Raw genomic sequence first — 16,133 nt, 5'->3', positions numbered from 1 at the left:
AAAAAAAAAAAGATGAGGCACAATTTGAAGTAAAATTTAGACCAAATCACCCAATTTAACTTTTCATAAATGTTGGAGTCTGAAATCGTAACATTTTCCTTAAGTTTCTCCTCTATCTGCAAACTTTGTCGTGAACAAATTTGCAGACGAAAGGTTTCTAGAGTTATTACTAACAATGCACAATCCTCCAAAAAAAGAGATGGCCCCCCGAAAGGAGCTTGGATGCCAAAAGGAAATCTCAAAGCAATAGAGGCGTTGATCTTGAGAAAGACCTCACATTCTGAGGCCAACCAGAAGATAATGACCAGGTGTCCATCCAAGATGAGGTGGCCAGCTCTTCCAGCATTCATACTGCAGACCAGACCGAGGACATTCACACTCGTGTCCAGAAAAAGCTTGGCCTGCAGATCTTCAGCCAGAAAGGAGACCATGTTTTCTACTTGTATGTGCACTGGCTCAAGGAAAATCTTATTATCAAATGTTTTTGTTGATAGCACACGATTGGCTTTATGTGACAAAATGCGACTGTTTCCTAGTTAGGATCTTTTTATTTATTTACGTAGCCAAAAACCCCCAAACAAACTATCACTAATTTGTCCCAAGGTTACAACAATGTGATGTATAATGTAATAAAAATCTCAGGAGTGACATCCCTTCACCTTTCACCTTTGCCATATTCCATTGGTTAGAAGCAAGTCACAGGTCCCACCCACAATGGACAAGTGAGCCACACAGGGCAGTTAGGGGGCTGTCTGACATGCACAGGTCTCTGAGCCTCCTCGGTAGGCTGCTCCTATTTTCATGGAAAAGATGCTCTACAAATGTCTGGTGATTGAAAGATGTTGAGATTCTAGTCCTAGCCCTGCTTTTAACTCTCCAGGTGAATCCCGGGTAAGTCCTTTGTCTCCGAAGCCTCAATCTGGTTTTTTCTAATTCATTAATGAAGAAGCCTCCAAGATTTAAAGGTCACCCCCCTTCTTGCCTAGACTACTATAGTAGTCTTTTAAGTGTTTTCCCTGTTTCCACTTCACGCCCTTATAGCCTACGCCCAACATAATGCCCAGAGGGACTGTTTTGATGCCTAGGTCAGGACGTCACTTCTCCACTCCCTCCATGGGTGACTTATCTCATGTGGAGTCAAAGCTAAAGGCCATGCAGTGGCTGCACTAGTTCTGCTTCTTGAGAGCCACCATGCCCAGAATCCATCTCCTACTCCCCTTCCCCTCACTTCCGTTTCCCCTTCTGCCTCCTGGTCGTTTCTCTATCACCTTACACATGATCCCACTTTCTGGTCCTTGCACTAGCTCTTCCTTTTGCCTAGAACACTCTTCCCAGGTATTTACAAGGTTTATCTCATTTAAGACTTATTCAGATGTCACCTTCTTAATGAGACATGCCCTGAACTGTCTTCTCCCTTAGCTGGCTTAATTTGTTTCAGTAGTTCTTATCATCTTCCAAAATACAATATAATTTTCCAATGTATTGTGCTTGTTGTTTATTATCGTCTCCGCCTGCTAAAATGTAAGCTCCACGAGATCAGGTTTATGTCAGTTTTGTTCGCTGCTGTATATTAAGCCCCTAAAATAGTTCCTGGCACATAGTAGCTGCTTAATATATTGTTGAATGAAGGAACAACATGCTCATTTTCTTTTAGATGACAAGTGTCCACCAGTGGCTGGCCCTCTGCTGGTGCTGAACACTTTCTGAAAGCAGGAATCTCTTTGTTCAGTGCTCTCAGTAAATCTTAATCCTCATTGCACTATGTGAACATAGTAACCTACCCCAAGGAACATCCCCTCTGTTTAAAACTGTGTGATTTCTCTCTTACGATCTGTGAAACCGATCTTCGCTGAACTTTGATTTCTCATGTGCTTAGCTTTCTAGATTCACAAATGAGGAGTGACAGCTCCTGATGGGTAATTCTCTCCTAAGGTAGACTTTCTGAGCAGGCAGGAGAGTCAAGGTGGGATGATGTAGAAAGATCATGAACTGAGAGTCAGAGATGAGGGTTCTGGGCTTAATTCTGCCAGTAAATTAGGCTAGTAGATACTTTATATAAATGACTCAATCTTCACATCAGACCTATAGGATTTATTATTGCCATCGCATTAATGAAGACATTGAGGCCTGGAAAGAATAACCGTTAGCCCAAGGTTACATTGCAGTGAGGGATGTGGCAGTGTGGGTTTCAAACTCAGAGCTGTTCCCATAGCTTCAAATCACAATCTCTCTGGGCCTCTTTTTTCTTTTTTAAAAATATGCAAAATATACAAATATATAATATTTGTACATAAAATATACAAGATGTATTTAAGATCTTCTTAAAATTTAATATTCTCAGCTGAATGTTCTAAGTTTAAAAGAACCATGTAAACCAAAGCATTATAAATCTTAGCTGCTTTATGTGAATTCATCTTGTTTCTTCTACTCAATTCTAAATTCTTTGATACATAAGAAAGCATTTAATGAGACAAAAAATGCTTTAGCAATTGGGCCATTACAGTTATTATGGTAGGTATGCAATAAATAATTATTTGAGAGATTGAATAAAAGTTGCTATTTCAAGACTTGGCCGAATTTGTCTCATGTCAGCCTGGTGGACATAAAGTTCCACTAGCTTATTTTTACAAAGAGGGCAAGGGCATAACGGTGAAATTACCTGGTGAAGAGTTCCTCTGGTCCCTGGTCTTTTGTTTCAGCCAAACTTCCAGGCATTTCCTGGTGAGAACCTACTCTGTGTTGGAGGCAACCTCTCAACCTTCCCCCACTCCTCTGTTCCCACATCCTACAGAGATTTGAGCCCCTGGCCTGGCTCATTCTTTTGTCCTTTGGTATTTCCTGTTGTTGGAGGTGGGAAATACCTGCCCCAGCCTTGTTCCACCCGTGGTGCCCCACGATCCAGCTCTGGGTGACTGATGACCAAGTAGGGTGCAGATACACACTGAAGTCCACATGAGGTGTCACTCTGTGGGACAGCTGGATCAGAAGAACCCTGGAGTTCTGAGAAGGGCCTGGTTCTTTCTCCCTAAAACTGCACTAACAAAGGCTGTATGAAATGGTAATTTAATTTACAAATAATCCAATGGTCTTTTAAGTGTCCTATCTGTCATTTAAAGAAATCTCATATTCTAGATATACCAATTAAATCATCAGAACCTGTGGTCTTCCTTTCTGGGAAAAAAAAAATTATTGTTATGAGTGAGTAGAAATCGGAAATGAAATATATTTAAAACTTCCCAAGTTCCCTGGGTTCCTTTTGCTTTTGTGTCATACGCTCACACATGCAAGGGTGCCCCGTTCCATCTATTCCCCCTCGTGTTCTTTCCAAGCCTCTGTTCTGCTAACTTACATGGTTCTGCTAACTTACATGTCTCCGTGCAGTACAAATAGTAAAGCACACTCCTATTTCCTGAAGTTATGTTCTTCCCTGGAGTCCAGCGGAGAGCCATCTGTGCTCAGATCCTCAGACCATCAGCACCAGGATCCTGGGGAATTATTTAGGGACAGGTTGCACACCTAAGACTCTACCTAAAAGAGCCAGGGCTGGCCTGGTGGGCAGGGGTCTTTGCTTCTATGGTCTTATTTCTGGTGATCTCTTATTTTGAAGTCCTTTGAACAAATCGCTCAGTGTTTCAGTTTCTAAACTTTTGTTAAATTGGTGGCGGTGAGCAGGGGTTCCAGGAGGGACAAAAACTGAAACTCTGTTCCATCTTTCTTACTGTTGTTGTAAGATCATAGGTGGTAAGAGATGTTGAGGTGCTTTGAAAGATGAATGCATCATACAAATAAGAGCTTTGGGTGTTGTGTCTGAATTAAATTTGAGCTTTGGAAGCAGAGAGCTGAGAAATATCTACTTGATTCTACCCTGAAATTGCATTTTTTCAATGCACCGATTTCTTTAGTTTTTTCGGTGTGTCTGCTTAGCCAGCATGCACAGACCGTGAAGGCCTTCCAGCTTTACCTTTGGCAGGGGCAGCAGTGAGGCTAACTCTTTTTTACGTCTCACAATTTGGGAAAGCAAATGACTACAACCTCTGTGGGGTACAAATTAGCAATACTTATCAACATTACAAATGTGTGCACTTTTAGACGCAGCAATTTCACTTCTAGGGATGTATCCCACAAATATACTTTACGGGTGTGAAATACCTTTCATATGAGATTATTCATTACACCATTTTTTAATAAAAATATACAAAGGCTGGAAACAACCTAAGTGTCCATCAATTGGGAATTGCTTAAATAAATTCTGACACACCCATACAATGTAGCCCCAAGAATCAGGAGCCTCTCTATGTGCCAAGAAGGAATAATATCCAAGGTATATTGTAAAGTGAAAAAAGCAAGGTGGAAAGTGGGCTATGAATACTATGCTATCATTTGTATACAAAGGGTAAAGAATAACTACGTATTTATTTTTATATTCATAAAATTACAAGAAATGAATAACAAGTAAGTGGATTCCTGTGGCACGGGGTGGGTGGGATACCTTCTTTCTATATTCTTTTGTAGTTTTTTTATTTTGGACTATGTAAATTTATTTACTGTTTATGTAAAATAACAAAATAAATAAGCAAAAAATTTAAAGGGACCACAACTTAAAAAAAAAAATCTTATTGGATTCTATTCTACGTCATTTCTGCTGAATGCCTGGATCTTTCTAAAAAGTCACTCTGGGTCTGGGTTGGTTTCTCCTCAATCCTGCTTTAATTTGCTTCAACAACGAGTTTTTCTTAGTTTGGGCCATGGAGAGGAATGCCACTAGTTGTGTTGAAATTTTAGTGAGTAGATCACCTACGACTAAACAACTCTCTTTTTCTCTCTTTCTCTGGAGACAAGGAAGCGAATCTGAAAAAACTGTGAACTCAATCATTACAGGCTCTTGTGCTGCTTCAACCCATTATCCTTGGGAGTTACAAGGATGCTGGAACCCAAAACTCACAACCAAAAACTCATGCTGTAAACCACTCAGCAGAGGTGACAAGCTCCTTCATTATCCATCATCCTGAATGCTGGAACTTACAAATCCCTGCAAAGTTTAGTGAATCTCACGTTTGCTTACATGACTACTTCATTTGCCCAAAAAAAGCAAATCTAAGAAAACAAAAATAAATGGGTAAAAACAAGACAAATTCTGTCACAGGCAGTCTCTTCATAGACTCATAATTTCCTTCTTGATGTCTTTCCCTTCGCATTCATCAATAAGCTGGGGACACCAGCAAGCTTCCAGTCAAACACATGTACCCCTGGGCTTTCATCGCATTTGCTTTAAAGATGGAAGTTCAAGCGATGCAATGTGTCTGAAAGCAGGGACTGTCTGCAGGGTGAGAAGCGCAGCCACTGTCCACCCCTACTCTCATTAGGGACAAATGAGCCTCATCTTACAAGGTTCTGAATAAAAAGTCTCTCACTAACAGCCCAATGTCTTCTCTCCGAGAAGCAGCAGCGGTTTGTGGCCTGGAATAATTGTTGGAGAACGGCAGAGGTCTCTCTGAGGACAAAAAGAATGGAGTTGCCTGCCCTGGAGACGGGAACACAGTCTTGAAATTCAAAACTTGATTGTGCCTTTCAACTCACTGCTTCTAAATTTACCTTCAAATCTTAGATATGAGACACAGAGGAAAAAAGGGAGTGCCTTCCCCCTTTCCCTGTGTTAACTCATCCAGGGTATATCTTTCCTTATCTAAACCTTTTTGAGGCTTTTATCCTTCTTTCTTGGTTTTAAAACCTCTTGAGCACATGCCTTGATTGAGCCTAATGATGTGAGTATTCTTGGCCTAAGGAATAAGCTCTGCGCAATTTTGATAGCACTGGAGCTTGACATAAAACTCATCGTTTTTATATTTGGTGAGTGTAATTGGCTAAACCGTGTGCCCTGAAGTGCTCTGTGTGTTTTCTCATCCCACAGCGATGATACAGCTCACCTAGCTGCCAGACCAAATACTTGATGAATGATGGCATCCCAGTGTTCCATAAATATCAAGTTCTCTAACACTGGGAATGTACAACTTGGGAAAGAAAGATAGTGCTAAAACTCCAGTTGCCTCTTCCCAACAGTGTAGGCTCTTTATAATCTTGTTTATTCTATAGCAAAAACAAAGGCCCACTATTTTCCTCCTCTGATTTATGAGAGATGGGTGTTAAACTGAAGGGCAGAAGGGGCTCCCATTCGTGTCCTCAAACACTGGTTAGTAAATATTGATCATCAGACTCAGACTAGGGGCTTGACAGCCTTCAAGAAGTCAAGGGGAGAGATGGCTTGTCGGATTGGAGAGAGCGGCCACAGTGGGTTGGGGAGCCATCGGTCTAGGGAAGAGGTCCAAGCAATGGTCATGGGAGGAAAAAAATCCCCAAAACCAAAAGACACCTGTGTTCCTTATTCCACATACTCTTATACTTTACAGGAAGGCAAACTAGACTTAAAATTATAGAATTTCAGAGTTAGAAGCAGTCATTAGTCCAAATTTACTTTTCTGACAAGGAAATACGGGGCCCAGAGATTTGTCTTAAATCTGAAAGAAAGTTCTTTGACGGCAGAGCCGGGTCTGTACCCAGGACCTTTGGATACTTTCTCTGCTGCATCCCAGACATCTGCAGATACAAAGCAGAAGGGTGGACTGGCCATGGACTTACATGCCACAGAGAGTGCAATGGAAAATGTTTCATAAACTGTAACACCACAAAAACGGAAGGTATTATTATTGTAGGCAATTGTTTCGAACACACCTGCTTATTTGATTACCTACTTGAAAGAGAAATTTGAAATTGCCTGCTCAGTTTTCTCAATATCTGAATTAACAGGAAGAAAAATAGAACAAAATGAAATCTAAAGATACTTTTAGAACATTAAGCCTTCTACGCTCTGCTTCAAAATAACTTGTACTCTCTTGGAAACGAGCCACATTTCTCTCACGGTTCCAGCACCCCTCATCGCTCCAGCCCCCACTGAGGGGGTGGCAGTTAACAGGCAGCACGCACCAAAGCTGGGGAAAAGGAGAAAAGCGGGAGGTGGTGAACCCTCAGATCAGCCCCAAGTGGTATGAACAAAAAATGCACCATTGAATGTTTTATTAAAAACATTTCTTAAACATTTCTTAGCAAGTCCCCGTTTTCCTGAGGGAGGATCCGCTGTCAGGCACTCCCTCCATTGATAGTGTCCACTGTGACAACAGCTGCCTGGGGATTACTCTCTGGGTCTGCTCAGGAGGCCAGGTAGGCAAGGGACAGATAATGACCGGATCACTTACTCTGAGGCTTTCATTTCTGTCTCTCAAAGCACTTTCCAACTATTAAGTCTCTTCCTACAACTCTCTTGGCTCTCTTCTCTAGCTAAGGAAATAGAAGCCACTTCTCCTAAACCTAAAGCACGTGAATATCATCTCCTGTCCCTGTCCCCATCCTCCCCAAATCCCTGGGTCTTATGGTTCTCTGGCAGGTCAGCGTCATCAATCAGTGCATACTTTATCAACAGCTCGATGCCGTATCACAGATGTACATAAAGATGAGGACTTTACAGTTTCTAGGGAAACTTTACCTGTCAAGCATTTAAGGAAATCATTTAAGGTGACATGGCCTGTATATGGCAGGCCTGGGCTATAGGTCTCAGCAGAGAGCTTTTATAAGCATTCTATTTTTCACATGAACAAACAGAGGCTCAGCTCTGGAAGTGGGACATAAACCGAGGCTGTCTTGACTCCAGAACCCGTAGCTCTGATCTCCACTACACCTTACCAGACTATTCCCTCGCAATAGGAGGCAGCTCCCCGGGGTGCTTTTTGAGGAGGTGGGAGAGGACCAGGATTCATGTGTGCTGTGACCACGTGTGTCAGGCATTTTCCATCACCAGCCTTGACAATTCTTCTGTATTTGTGCTTCCCGGAGAAGATGAAGCAGAGTGAAATCAGACCCTCCCCTCATCAGACCTTGTCCCTGTGTTGTGTCTGCAGAGGAAGGCACTGCAAACCCACAGCTTCCTTCCCTCCCAGTCCTCTGCCCCAGCCTCTGAGTGACAGCACAGCTGAGCTCTGGTAACACCAGAGGAGGGCTTGTCTCAGGGCTTCCTGAAGCACCTCTCTCCCTTCGCATTTCCAGGAGGTGTTGAAGAAACCATAGGCCTTAAATTGGAAATCCGTCCGCCATTCTTTGGATTCCTGTTTTTCAGCTCGTGTGGAGATGCCCCACTGTCAGGGGTCCAGGAAGTTGAGAAGATGCCAACTCTTCTAATTCAAGGAATTGGCTAGTGTGGTCCCACTAGAAGTTGGTTTAACCCAGTAGCTGATAGTAAACCACATCGATTAACCCATTTGACTGAATTAACTAACTCAGCTAGACAGTGTCCAAGGTACAGAACACCACTGTGGCATCTCTGAAAAATTACTGCTTTCAGGCATGAAGGCCCTACAGTCATCGAAACTGTTCTGAGAATAGACTCGCACTGAATAGCTTCTGCAGTAGGATAACCTGATTCACTGATCATTTTTCACGTAAAATTCAAAAACAGTACCACCCTCTCTCAGTCTAGAGATTGCAGGAATATCTTCCAAACCTTTATTTAGAGTGAGCAGCTTCCGTTGGATAGCCACCTGTGTGGTGTCACTCCTCTTAAACTCAGCAGGTCCAAACTGCACTATCCTCGTGCATCCCCTACCCTAATCTTCCTCCTGTTTTCTGCCTTCATGGGTGGCACCGTCAGCCTCTCTTCAGAAACGGGGCAGTCAGCCTCCAGTCCACCTTCTCTCATTAAATCAACCTCCAAGTGTCACCAGTGACCTTGCAATTCAACCTTTCCATTCCATCTTTCCTGTCCTACTTCAGCTCAGACTCCTAGCTAATTGCTGTAATAATAAAACCAGAGTGGGAAGACCCTGAGGGCAGGGACCAGGACCCAGAACAGTGTGGTAGATAAGACTAAGAAGCTGGAGCCAGAAGAGTGGATTTGAATCCCAGGCAGTATGCATCAAGCGTGAGATAAGGATCTTAGCTTCAGTTTCCCTGTCTGTACAATGAGAATAATAAAAATACCTCCCTCCCTAGGGTGTTGTGAGAATTAAATAAAGTTAATAGACTTAAATACTTACAACAGTATGTGGCATACAGTGTGAGTATTAGCTATTAAGGTTAACAATAGATATTATAGCTATAATGACAGATGGGGAAACTGAGGCTCAGAGCAGTTAAATGCCTTGTTTTGGATCACACAGCTATTAAACATGAACCACACAGCTGGCATATCAATCCAGGTCTGTCCTTCATCAAAAGCCACACTCTTTTTTTCCATATATGGCACATCTAGGGCTCCTAATGCATCTGTTAATGAGGAAATGGAATCTCTAAAGTACCAACACAGAAAGATGCCATATATTCTATAAAACAGTATGTATAATATGATCTCATTAAAAAAAGTTTAGAGTCAATTATAAATGTCTCTACTATCATCTCTGATCATAGTATGTTCCTTTCTCATCTTATTTTTCATTTGTGTCTCCTACCAAATTACCTGAGAACGGGGAATCTCCATTGCATAACACAAAGCGAGACACATGACATTTGATATTTGTTAAATTGGTAAATAGCATTGGATTTTTAAAAAACTAATTGAACTTATTTAGTAGATAATATATGAACAAGGTAAAGAAACATTCAAACTATGCAAAAACTTATTCAGAAAAAAGTAGTATTTCTTTTGCCCCATTCCTCAGAGATCCAGCTCCTAACCCAGGAGACAGCCACACTGACCAGTCTCTTGTATATCTTTCTAGAGACATTATAGAATTGCACTGAATTTTAGTGCAATTTAAATTTATTGCCAAAGAGCATGGGAGAACAGGGTGGGGGGGATGCTTTATAAAAATTTAGTCTGTATGTTTTTTTTCCCTGAGAAGTCATCAATTTCTCTGAAACACATATGAAGGAGAACTCAGATGTAAACTCTATGTGTGTGTGTGGCAAGGCCAGCATCAGAAAAAGGTGCTCGTTACTGTGTTTGTAAACTCTTTCAGGTAAAACCATGATCTAATTCTATGCAATTCTATTTGCAAATTTCTATCCCTTGCAGCTAATCTTACCACCCATTTCTTCATAATTCTTTGGTCTGCGATTTCATTTTTATTGTGCGATTCGTTCCCTAGACATGGAAAGAGTCAGCATTGTGTGACTTGAGCCTGACAAAGGACTTTCCCTTTCTTTCAGTGAGATATCTGAGGTCACTCTAATGCAACTTACCACCCCATTTGAAATGAGAAAGTGCTTTCTGAAGGAAGAAAGACAGTAACCACTCTTCCCAGTGTGGTTTTTGTTAGAGGGATGTCTGCAACAGCCCTGGAAGACATTAGCTAATGCTTTCATGATGAGCCCTCTTAACAGGACTTGGGGCTTGGTACTGTGTTCTCTCAGGTTGCTAATCTGCTCTTGTTACATGGGCTTTCATAGCATGGCACATTCAGACTTTGACATTGCTTGGAAAGGACATAAAATCGCACAAGTGGCTCTATACTTACGCTTGTGGAGAGGAATTAATACTGAAATATTTACAATTCTCTGCTTTATTCTGAATATCTAGGTTCACATGTCTCTACCTCTGCTCCATAATATTTTTCTAGTTTTCACTTTCACACATTAAATGCACATACATTTTATTTCAAAAAGGCAAAATGAAACAGACTGAACAAAAAATTCACCCCAATACACAGATTTTTCCCAGTGTATTTTTTTTTTAGTTAAAAACAATTAAAACCTAAGAATTTGAAAACGAGGTAATAGCTAGAGTTCTTCTCATCTCTGGGGAAATAATTATTTCCTCCTTCCTTGCTAGCATCTTTCCCAGTTTTTCCTATGCTGCAGCAAAAAATTAGAGTTGGTGTCCAGACATACATTTTTCCTGTTATTTCTTTTAGGGCTGATGCAGACATGCAACCCAGTGACAGGCTAAATAGAGCCTTTATGTCCACTGGGCCATCAAGGGAAGACACACCAACAGATAACTGAAGGGTTCTTCCTTTGCTCCTAAATCTGTTTGTTACTAAGTTGTCTATTTGTTATTCCAAATCTTTAGTGTAGACTCAGTGGTCTCTCTGACTGTCAATGAGCTCTTTTTATGTGTTTCTTTGTTAGTGCCTTCTTCTTGGTGCTTCTACCTCCTAAGTTTCCATTAGTAAAGCCAACTAGGAGGGCATCTGGCCAACTTATCTACCCCAGCTCAGCCAACTTTTATTGCAGTTCTCACAAATCTTAGGAAAGGCCTCATTGGGTGAGGAAGTGATCCCAGAACTCCTAGAGAAAATGGACTCTTAAATTCTGGTATTATCTTCCTTTTATTAGCTATATTATATCTTTGTACTAATCACTTAGAAACTTCCTTCTCCATCAATCTGCCTTCCATGTTCAGGTTTTATTACTTTCCATTCCTCTATTCTTCAATGGAAACATTTCTGTCTTAGAAATCGAAACTTTCTGGTGTTTATAATACCATTTTGAATAAGCATTTCTGCATCTTTTTCAAATGTACTCCAGTATTACTGAACTCTATTATTGTACACCTAGGATTATGAAATAAATGAATATTTGTTAAATGGATGAGAGGGAAGTGGCTTGAAGGTTTGGAGAATTGTAAATTTTCTGCTGAGTTTAACTGGGTAAATCGTTTAGTAAAATGACAATGCTATGTGAATATATCTAGCACTGCTAGCTAATTGGCCTCCACCAACACCTAAGAGAGCTTCTCTTCCTGGCGTCTCTCGCAAGACGTCAACTAGTCTGCAGAGCAGAGAGGCAGGATGATAGAATGGTTAGGGCCTCTGGCACTAGACTTTCTGCTCTAGCATTTACTAGTGTTGTGACTTTGGGCAGTTTGCTTGATCTCTCCATAGTTAGTTTCATCTATAAAACAAGGACCATCGTAGTAATCATCCCTTTTTACTCACTTCTTGGCTTGTTTATATGCAAAACACCTAGAAAGTAGCTGGAATAGTACTATATAAACATTTACTATTATTATTATGCAGCCATTGCTTGGTTTGATACTGACTGTGATTCAGAACAAAAAATGAAGTGAGCATATTACATTTTGGCATTGACTTCCAGAACAAAGACATGGTCCTAAAATACTTCTAGGAATATATTAAACCTGGGAACCTACTATAGAAAGCCATTACTTCTGTGGATCAGTCAGGACACATGCTCTTTGAATATCTCTAAAATTAACCGAACAATCATTAGTCACCAACAATTACTCAAAAGGAGCCCAAGATGTTGAAATAGGATATATCTAAAGTCTTATGACAAACGCTCTTGCTGCATTTCTATTTCTCTGCCATTTAGGAATTCTATTTTCTTGGACAAAGTTATAATTATATTTACATACTACAGAATTTTCTAAATCTTTATTGAGTCATTACCTCTGTATAGTTGATGGAATCTTGACAAACTCCAAGGTAGAGATTAAAACTATACATGAATGCCTTTTTTGTGGCAAATTGTTGGAAATTCAAGTTAGAGCATTTTTTACAACTTGGCTTTGGCTTATATGTTTGCCAACTTAAGGATTTCTATATTGGTTTGGTCAAAAATTCCAAATAAGTAGTTCTTTCAGCTATCTTTTAAAGTAAGATCAATGCTACCTGAAAGTAATAAACTATGACTTCAGATACCGATAAACTAAATAAAAATGTTTTATTAGTACAGATTGCTGTCAACCATGCTAAATTAGTAAGAGACTGAAATGTTTCAAAAAAGGTATAGCTGGTTATGGCAGGCTCTGCGGGGCAATGAATGAAAGAGATCTGTGTTAACGTTTTCCCCAATTTACCTTTCCAGCTGCTGAGTGCAAACACATAAAAGATTCGGCCTCTATGTTTAAGCATTGCTACTTAGCATCGAATCAGCATCAGTTAGAATATAATTACTATTAGGGACCCATATCTCATTTTTGGTGTACCCATTATATAAATTAGTTTTAAGGGAAAGTGATATTGTGTAATAATTACATTTTGGCCAAATGTAGCATACCTGCTTTTGTTATTATTTAACTGCTCATGCCTAATGCTTAAATTATCACTCCTTTTTCCTTACATGAAATGGGAAAACATTTGATTTATTTCACTTCTTTACACAGGCAATTGATTTGCATAATGCCTAATAATGCTGCTTTCAGATTCTCATGTGTTTACCATTTTATTGTTCCAGATATGCCAACAAACTGTCATTTTACAGAAAAAAATTTTTCAAGTTCAGAGGAAAGCCTGGGCTATCACTTTGAATACCTTCAATCAGTCCATCTGACAATGTTCCCAGGCAGCCAGATGCCCCAGAGAAACGAGATACAGTTTTTTTGTTTTTTATCAAATGACTCACCCACAATGACAGCTGTGACAGTGAGCAGCACAAAAGCATTCCGAAACAGGTAACTTTTAACATCCTCCTTTGTGATGTTCTGTACTTTCTTCTTGGCCAACAGTGTGCGTTTACGGACTCCTTGCTGGAATCGCTCCATCCTGCCCCCCATTTTGGGCTCTTCTCCATTGCTTTTAGTCATATTTTACTTTTCTCCGAGCGTCTCTTCTTTGCACCTCAGGGTCTCAGAATCACTCCCAGAAAGCCAAACCTCCTCTTTGGCGTTAGAGAACACAACTAGAATAAGAGAAAAAGAGACAAGAATTACAGCTTCCAGAGGTGAAAAATCAGTGCTGCCCACACCAGGCAAGCTTTTGGCAAAGTGTATACTCTCAGCAGGAATCAAGGACTGGACAGCCACAAGACCAGGCTTCAAGCCTTCAATGTGCATATTTTACTGGACCACGTGTAAGAAACGTGCATAAATTCAGAATACATGAGCAGAAACTTGTGTTCTCTCTTTTTAAAAAATTTGTCCTTCCCCCTCCAGTGAGGCTATAACAGGGTTCCTCGAAGATATTCGAGGTGTGACTGAGCACCCCTATCCCCACCTACTCCCCAGAACCTAGCCAAGTGCCTTGCACAATGTACACACGCAATAAGTGTTCAATCCAATTGAATGTACAGCAAGTGCTCAGTAATTACTTGATAAATTATGTCGTATACATGGCTGAAGGCATAACCAGGTCAATAAAAAGGATTAAGATTTTGATATACGACAGTTGAGTCTCTCTGTTACGTGTAGTAAAGTAACTGGCTATTTTTTCATTGAGAAAAAAATACGATAATATCAATTAGTAAATATGATCGTAAAAAGAACACAAGTGCCCACAGGACATAGGAAATACATTTGACTATTTTACAGGGTAACTTTTTAATTTTTTTGATGAAATAAGCAAAGTGCTCTGGCACATCTATAAATGATCTGAAATCGTAATTCATTTTCATTTTTATTACGAGTAGAAGTACCAAGTAGCATTTGTCTTTGGGGCAAACATACTGGAGTCTTCTGAGGAGACTATCGCTGACTTCTAAGTATTTTAAAATTTAGGATTTCTAGGAGAGATGAGGAGATGAATCCAATTTTCATTCCAAACATTACAGTGTGTGGTTTCTGGTTTCTTTAAAGCGCTCTTAGGTTATTCAATTACGTTCAAGTAAATCTCTTTGCTCGGTGGAAATGGGCTGTTCTGAAAAATCAAGGGATCGCTTCGGCTGCTTTACAGGAGTTCTGATCCACAGCCTTTTCCGTGATCAATCTGGGGAAAAACCGGCCGTGCTGTGGACGTGGGGCTGGCAGCGCGAGCAGCCAGCGTGTGCGTCTGCGGGGGTGGTAACTGGAAACCAAGGGACTCCTCGCAGGCTTTTGGCAAACCCAAGGGTGGAAAAAAAAAAACTTGTCTTAACAGTTTGACTTTTAAATAAAATTGCAGGTTGGGGGTCAACGGTAATAACACCTACAAGTTGTTTAAGACTTCACACCGGATTAGAAGCTTAGGGAGAAGTGGAGAAGGAGAGACGGAAGAGACCAGATTTTTTACTAACAGCTCTGATTCCCTTTACCACTTTCAAAGCTGATCAGCTCAGCCTCGGTTCTTCACTAGATCTCTGGCCACGATCTGCCCCCATCCACCCCGAATGTCCTCGAGCCCAGGTTAAGAGAGGACCGGAGTAAATAGAGACAGCACACGCTCACGACAGCAAATTACTGACACGGACTTTATCCACCAAAATGGCTAGCTTGACTCTCGCTACTCCTCTGCTTGGGACACAAAACACGCTGCACGCTGGCGGAGACGTGGAACCAGAAATGAGACACGGCGGGAACACACACTTACCTTTTCTGGTTTTGTAACGGGTGGAAGACACCGAGCAATGACGAGGTGAATGCCCCCGGCAGGTACAGCGGAGCGAGACCGCAGCGCGCGGGGCAGGCTAGCCCTGACACCAGGCATGTGCTCTGAAACTGCAAGTTACTACCACGGCGACTTAAGGAAAGGGGAGGAGCCTGTGCCCGGGAAGGGGGAGTGGGGAAATGAGAACAGCGCGGGGCAGGAGCTGGGAAGCCCGAGGTTTCTGGAATATTGATTAATCCTGGCACACCCGAAGCATACTTGCTGGCTTTGTTTTGCTCCTTAGACCACTTTCACGCTTTGTCAGTTCACTTTCATTAGAAATGCAAAATCGGGTCCAGGAAGAATTGAAAAATAAAGTGCACACACTCGGAAAGCTGGAAGTCTTGATTAGAACGTTTCAAAGACTTTTCTAAGGCTAAATTTAATTACCTTACATTATTGCAGGTTTCTTCCCTTTAGAGGAACACGAGAGTGTGCTCTTTTGCCTGGTTGTACAACTGTTATGAAAAAGTCCCTTTTTTTCAGAAGTGGGGAAATAACTGACGTTTCTTGGGAAGACCCTGAATGTAATCAAGTATGGAGAAAAAAATGCTAACTACGATTTTCTAAACTTGTCTAAAGTTACTCAAAACATAAGATAAGACATGTCTTTATTTTAGCAGTTTAAACTTCATTATGACAAATCTAATTTAGATCACACTGCCTGTGTTGCACAGACTGAAACGGTAAGAAACATAAAGAGACCAGGATCTTTGCCAAACTATAAAGCGAAAAGCATTTTAAGACCAAGAGTGCAAATGTACACTTGAGGTTTGGTAATTTCAAAAGATGAGTCACTGTTCGGCTGCCTCAATTTTAAAGGATGCTAAATGTCTCCTCCTCCCGCACACA

General features: G+C 41.0%; 1 protein-coding gene across 4 annotated transcripts in view; it reads right to left on the bottom strand.

The window, feature by feature from the left end:
- Positions 1 to 15,365, bottom strand: part of SLC1A3 (solute carrier family 1 (glial high affinity glutamate transporter), member 3) — a 77,358-nt gene extending 61,993 nt beyond the window's left edge. For 3 of the 4 annotated variants that reach the window (XM_012649870.1, XM_012649887.1, XM_012649878.1), the window contains exon 1: positions 13,348 to 13,528. In XM_012649870.1, coding sequence (XP_012505324.1) covers positions 13,348 to 13,528 — 181 coding nt within the window. Of the gene's footprint in view, positions 1 to 13,347; positions 13,624 to 15,224 lie in introns of those variants that run through there. The other variant, XM_012649862.1, reaches the window with a different exon arrangement.
- Positions 15,366 to 16,133: the final 768 nt, after the last annotated feature.

This window comes from Propithecus coquereli, unplaced genomic scaffold, assembly GCF_000956105.1.
Source record: "Propithecus coquereli isolate 6110/MARCELLA unplaced genomic scaffold, Pcoq_1.0 Scaffold110, whole genome shotgun sequence".
NCBI lineage: Eukaryota > Metazoa > Chordata > Mammalia > Primates > Indriidae > Propithecus > Propithecus coquereli.
The sequence above is the reverse complement of the archived record's forward strand: the minus strand, read 5'-3'. Positions and strand labels throughout refer to the sequence as shown.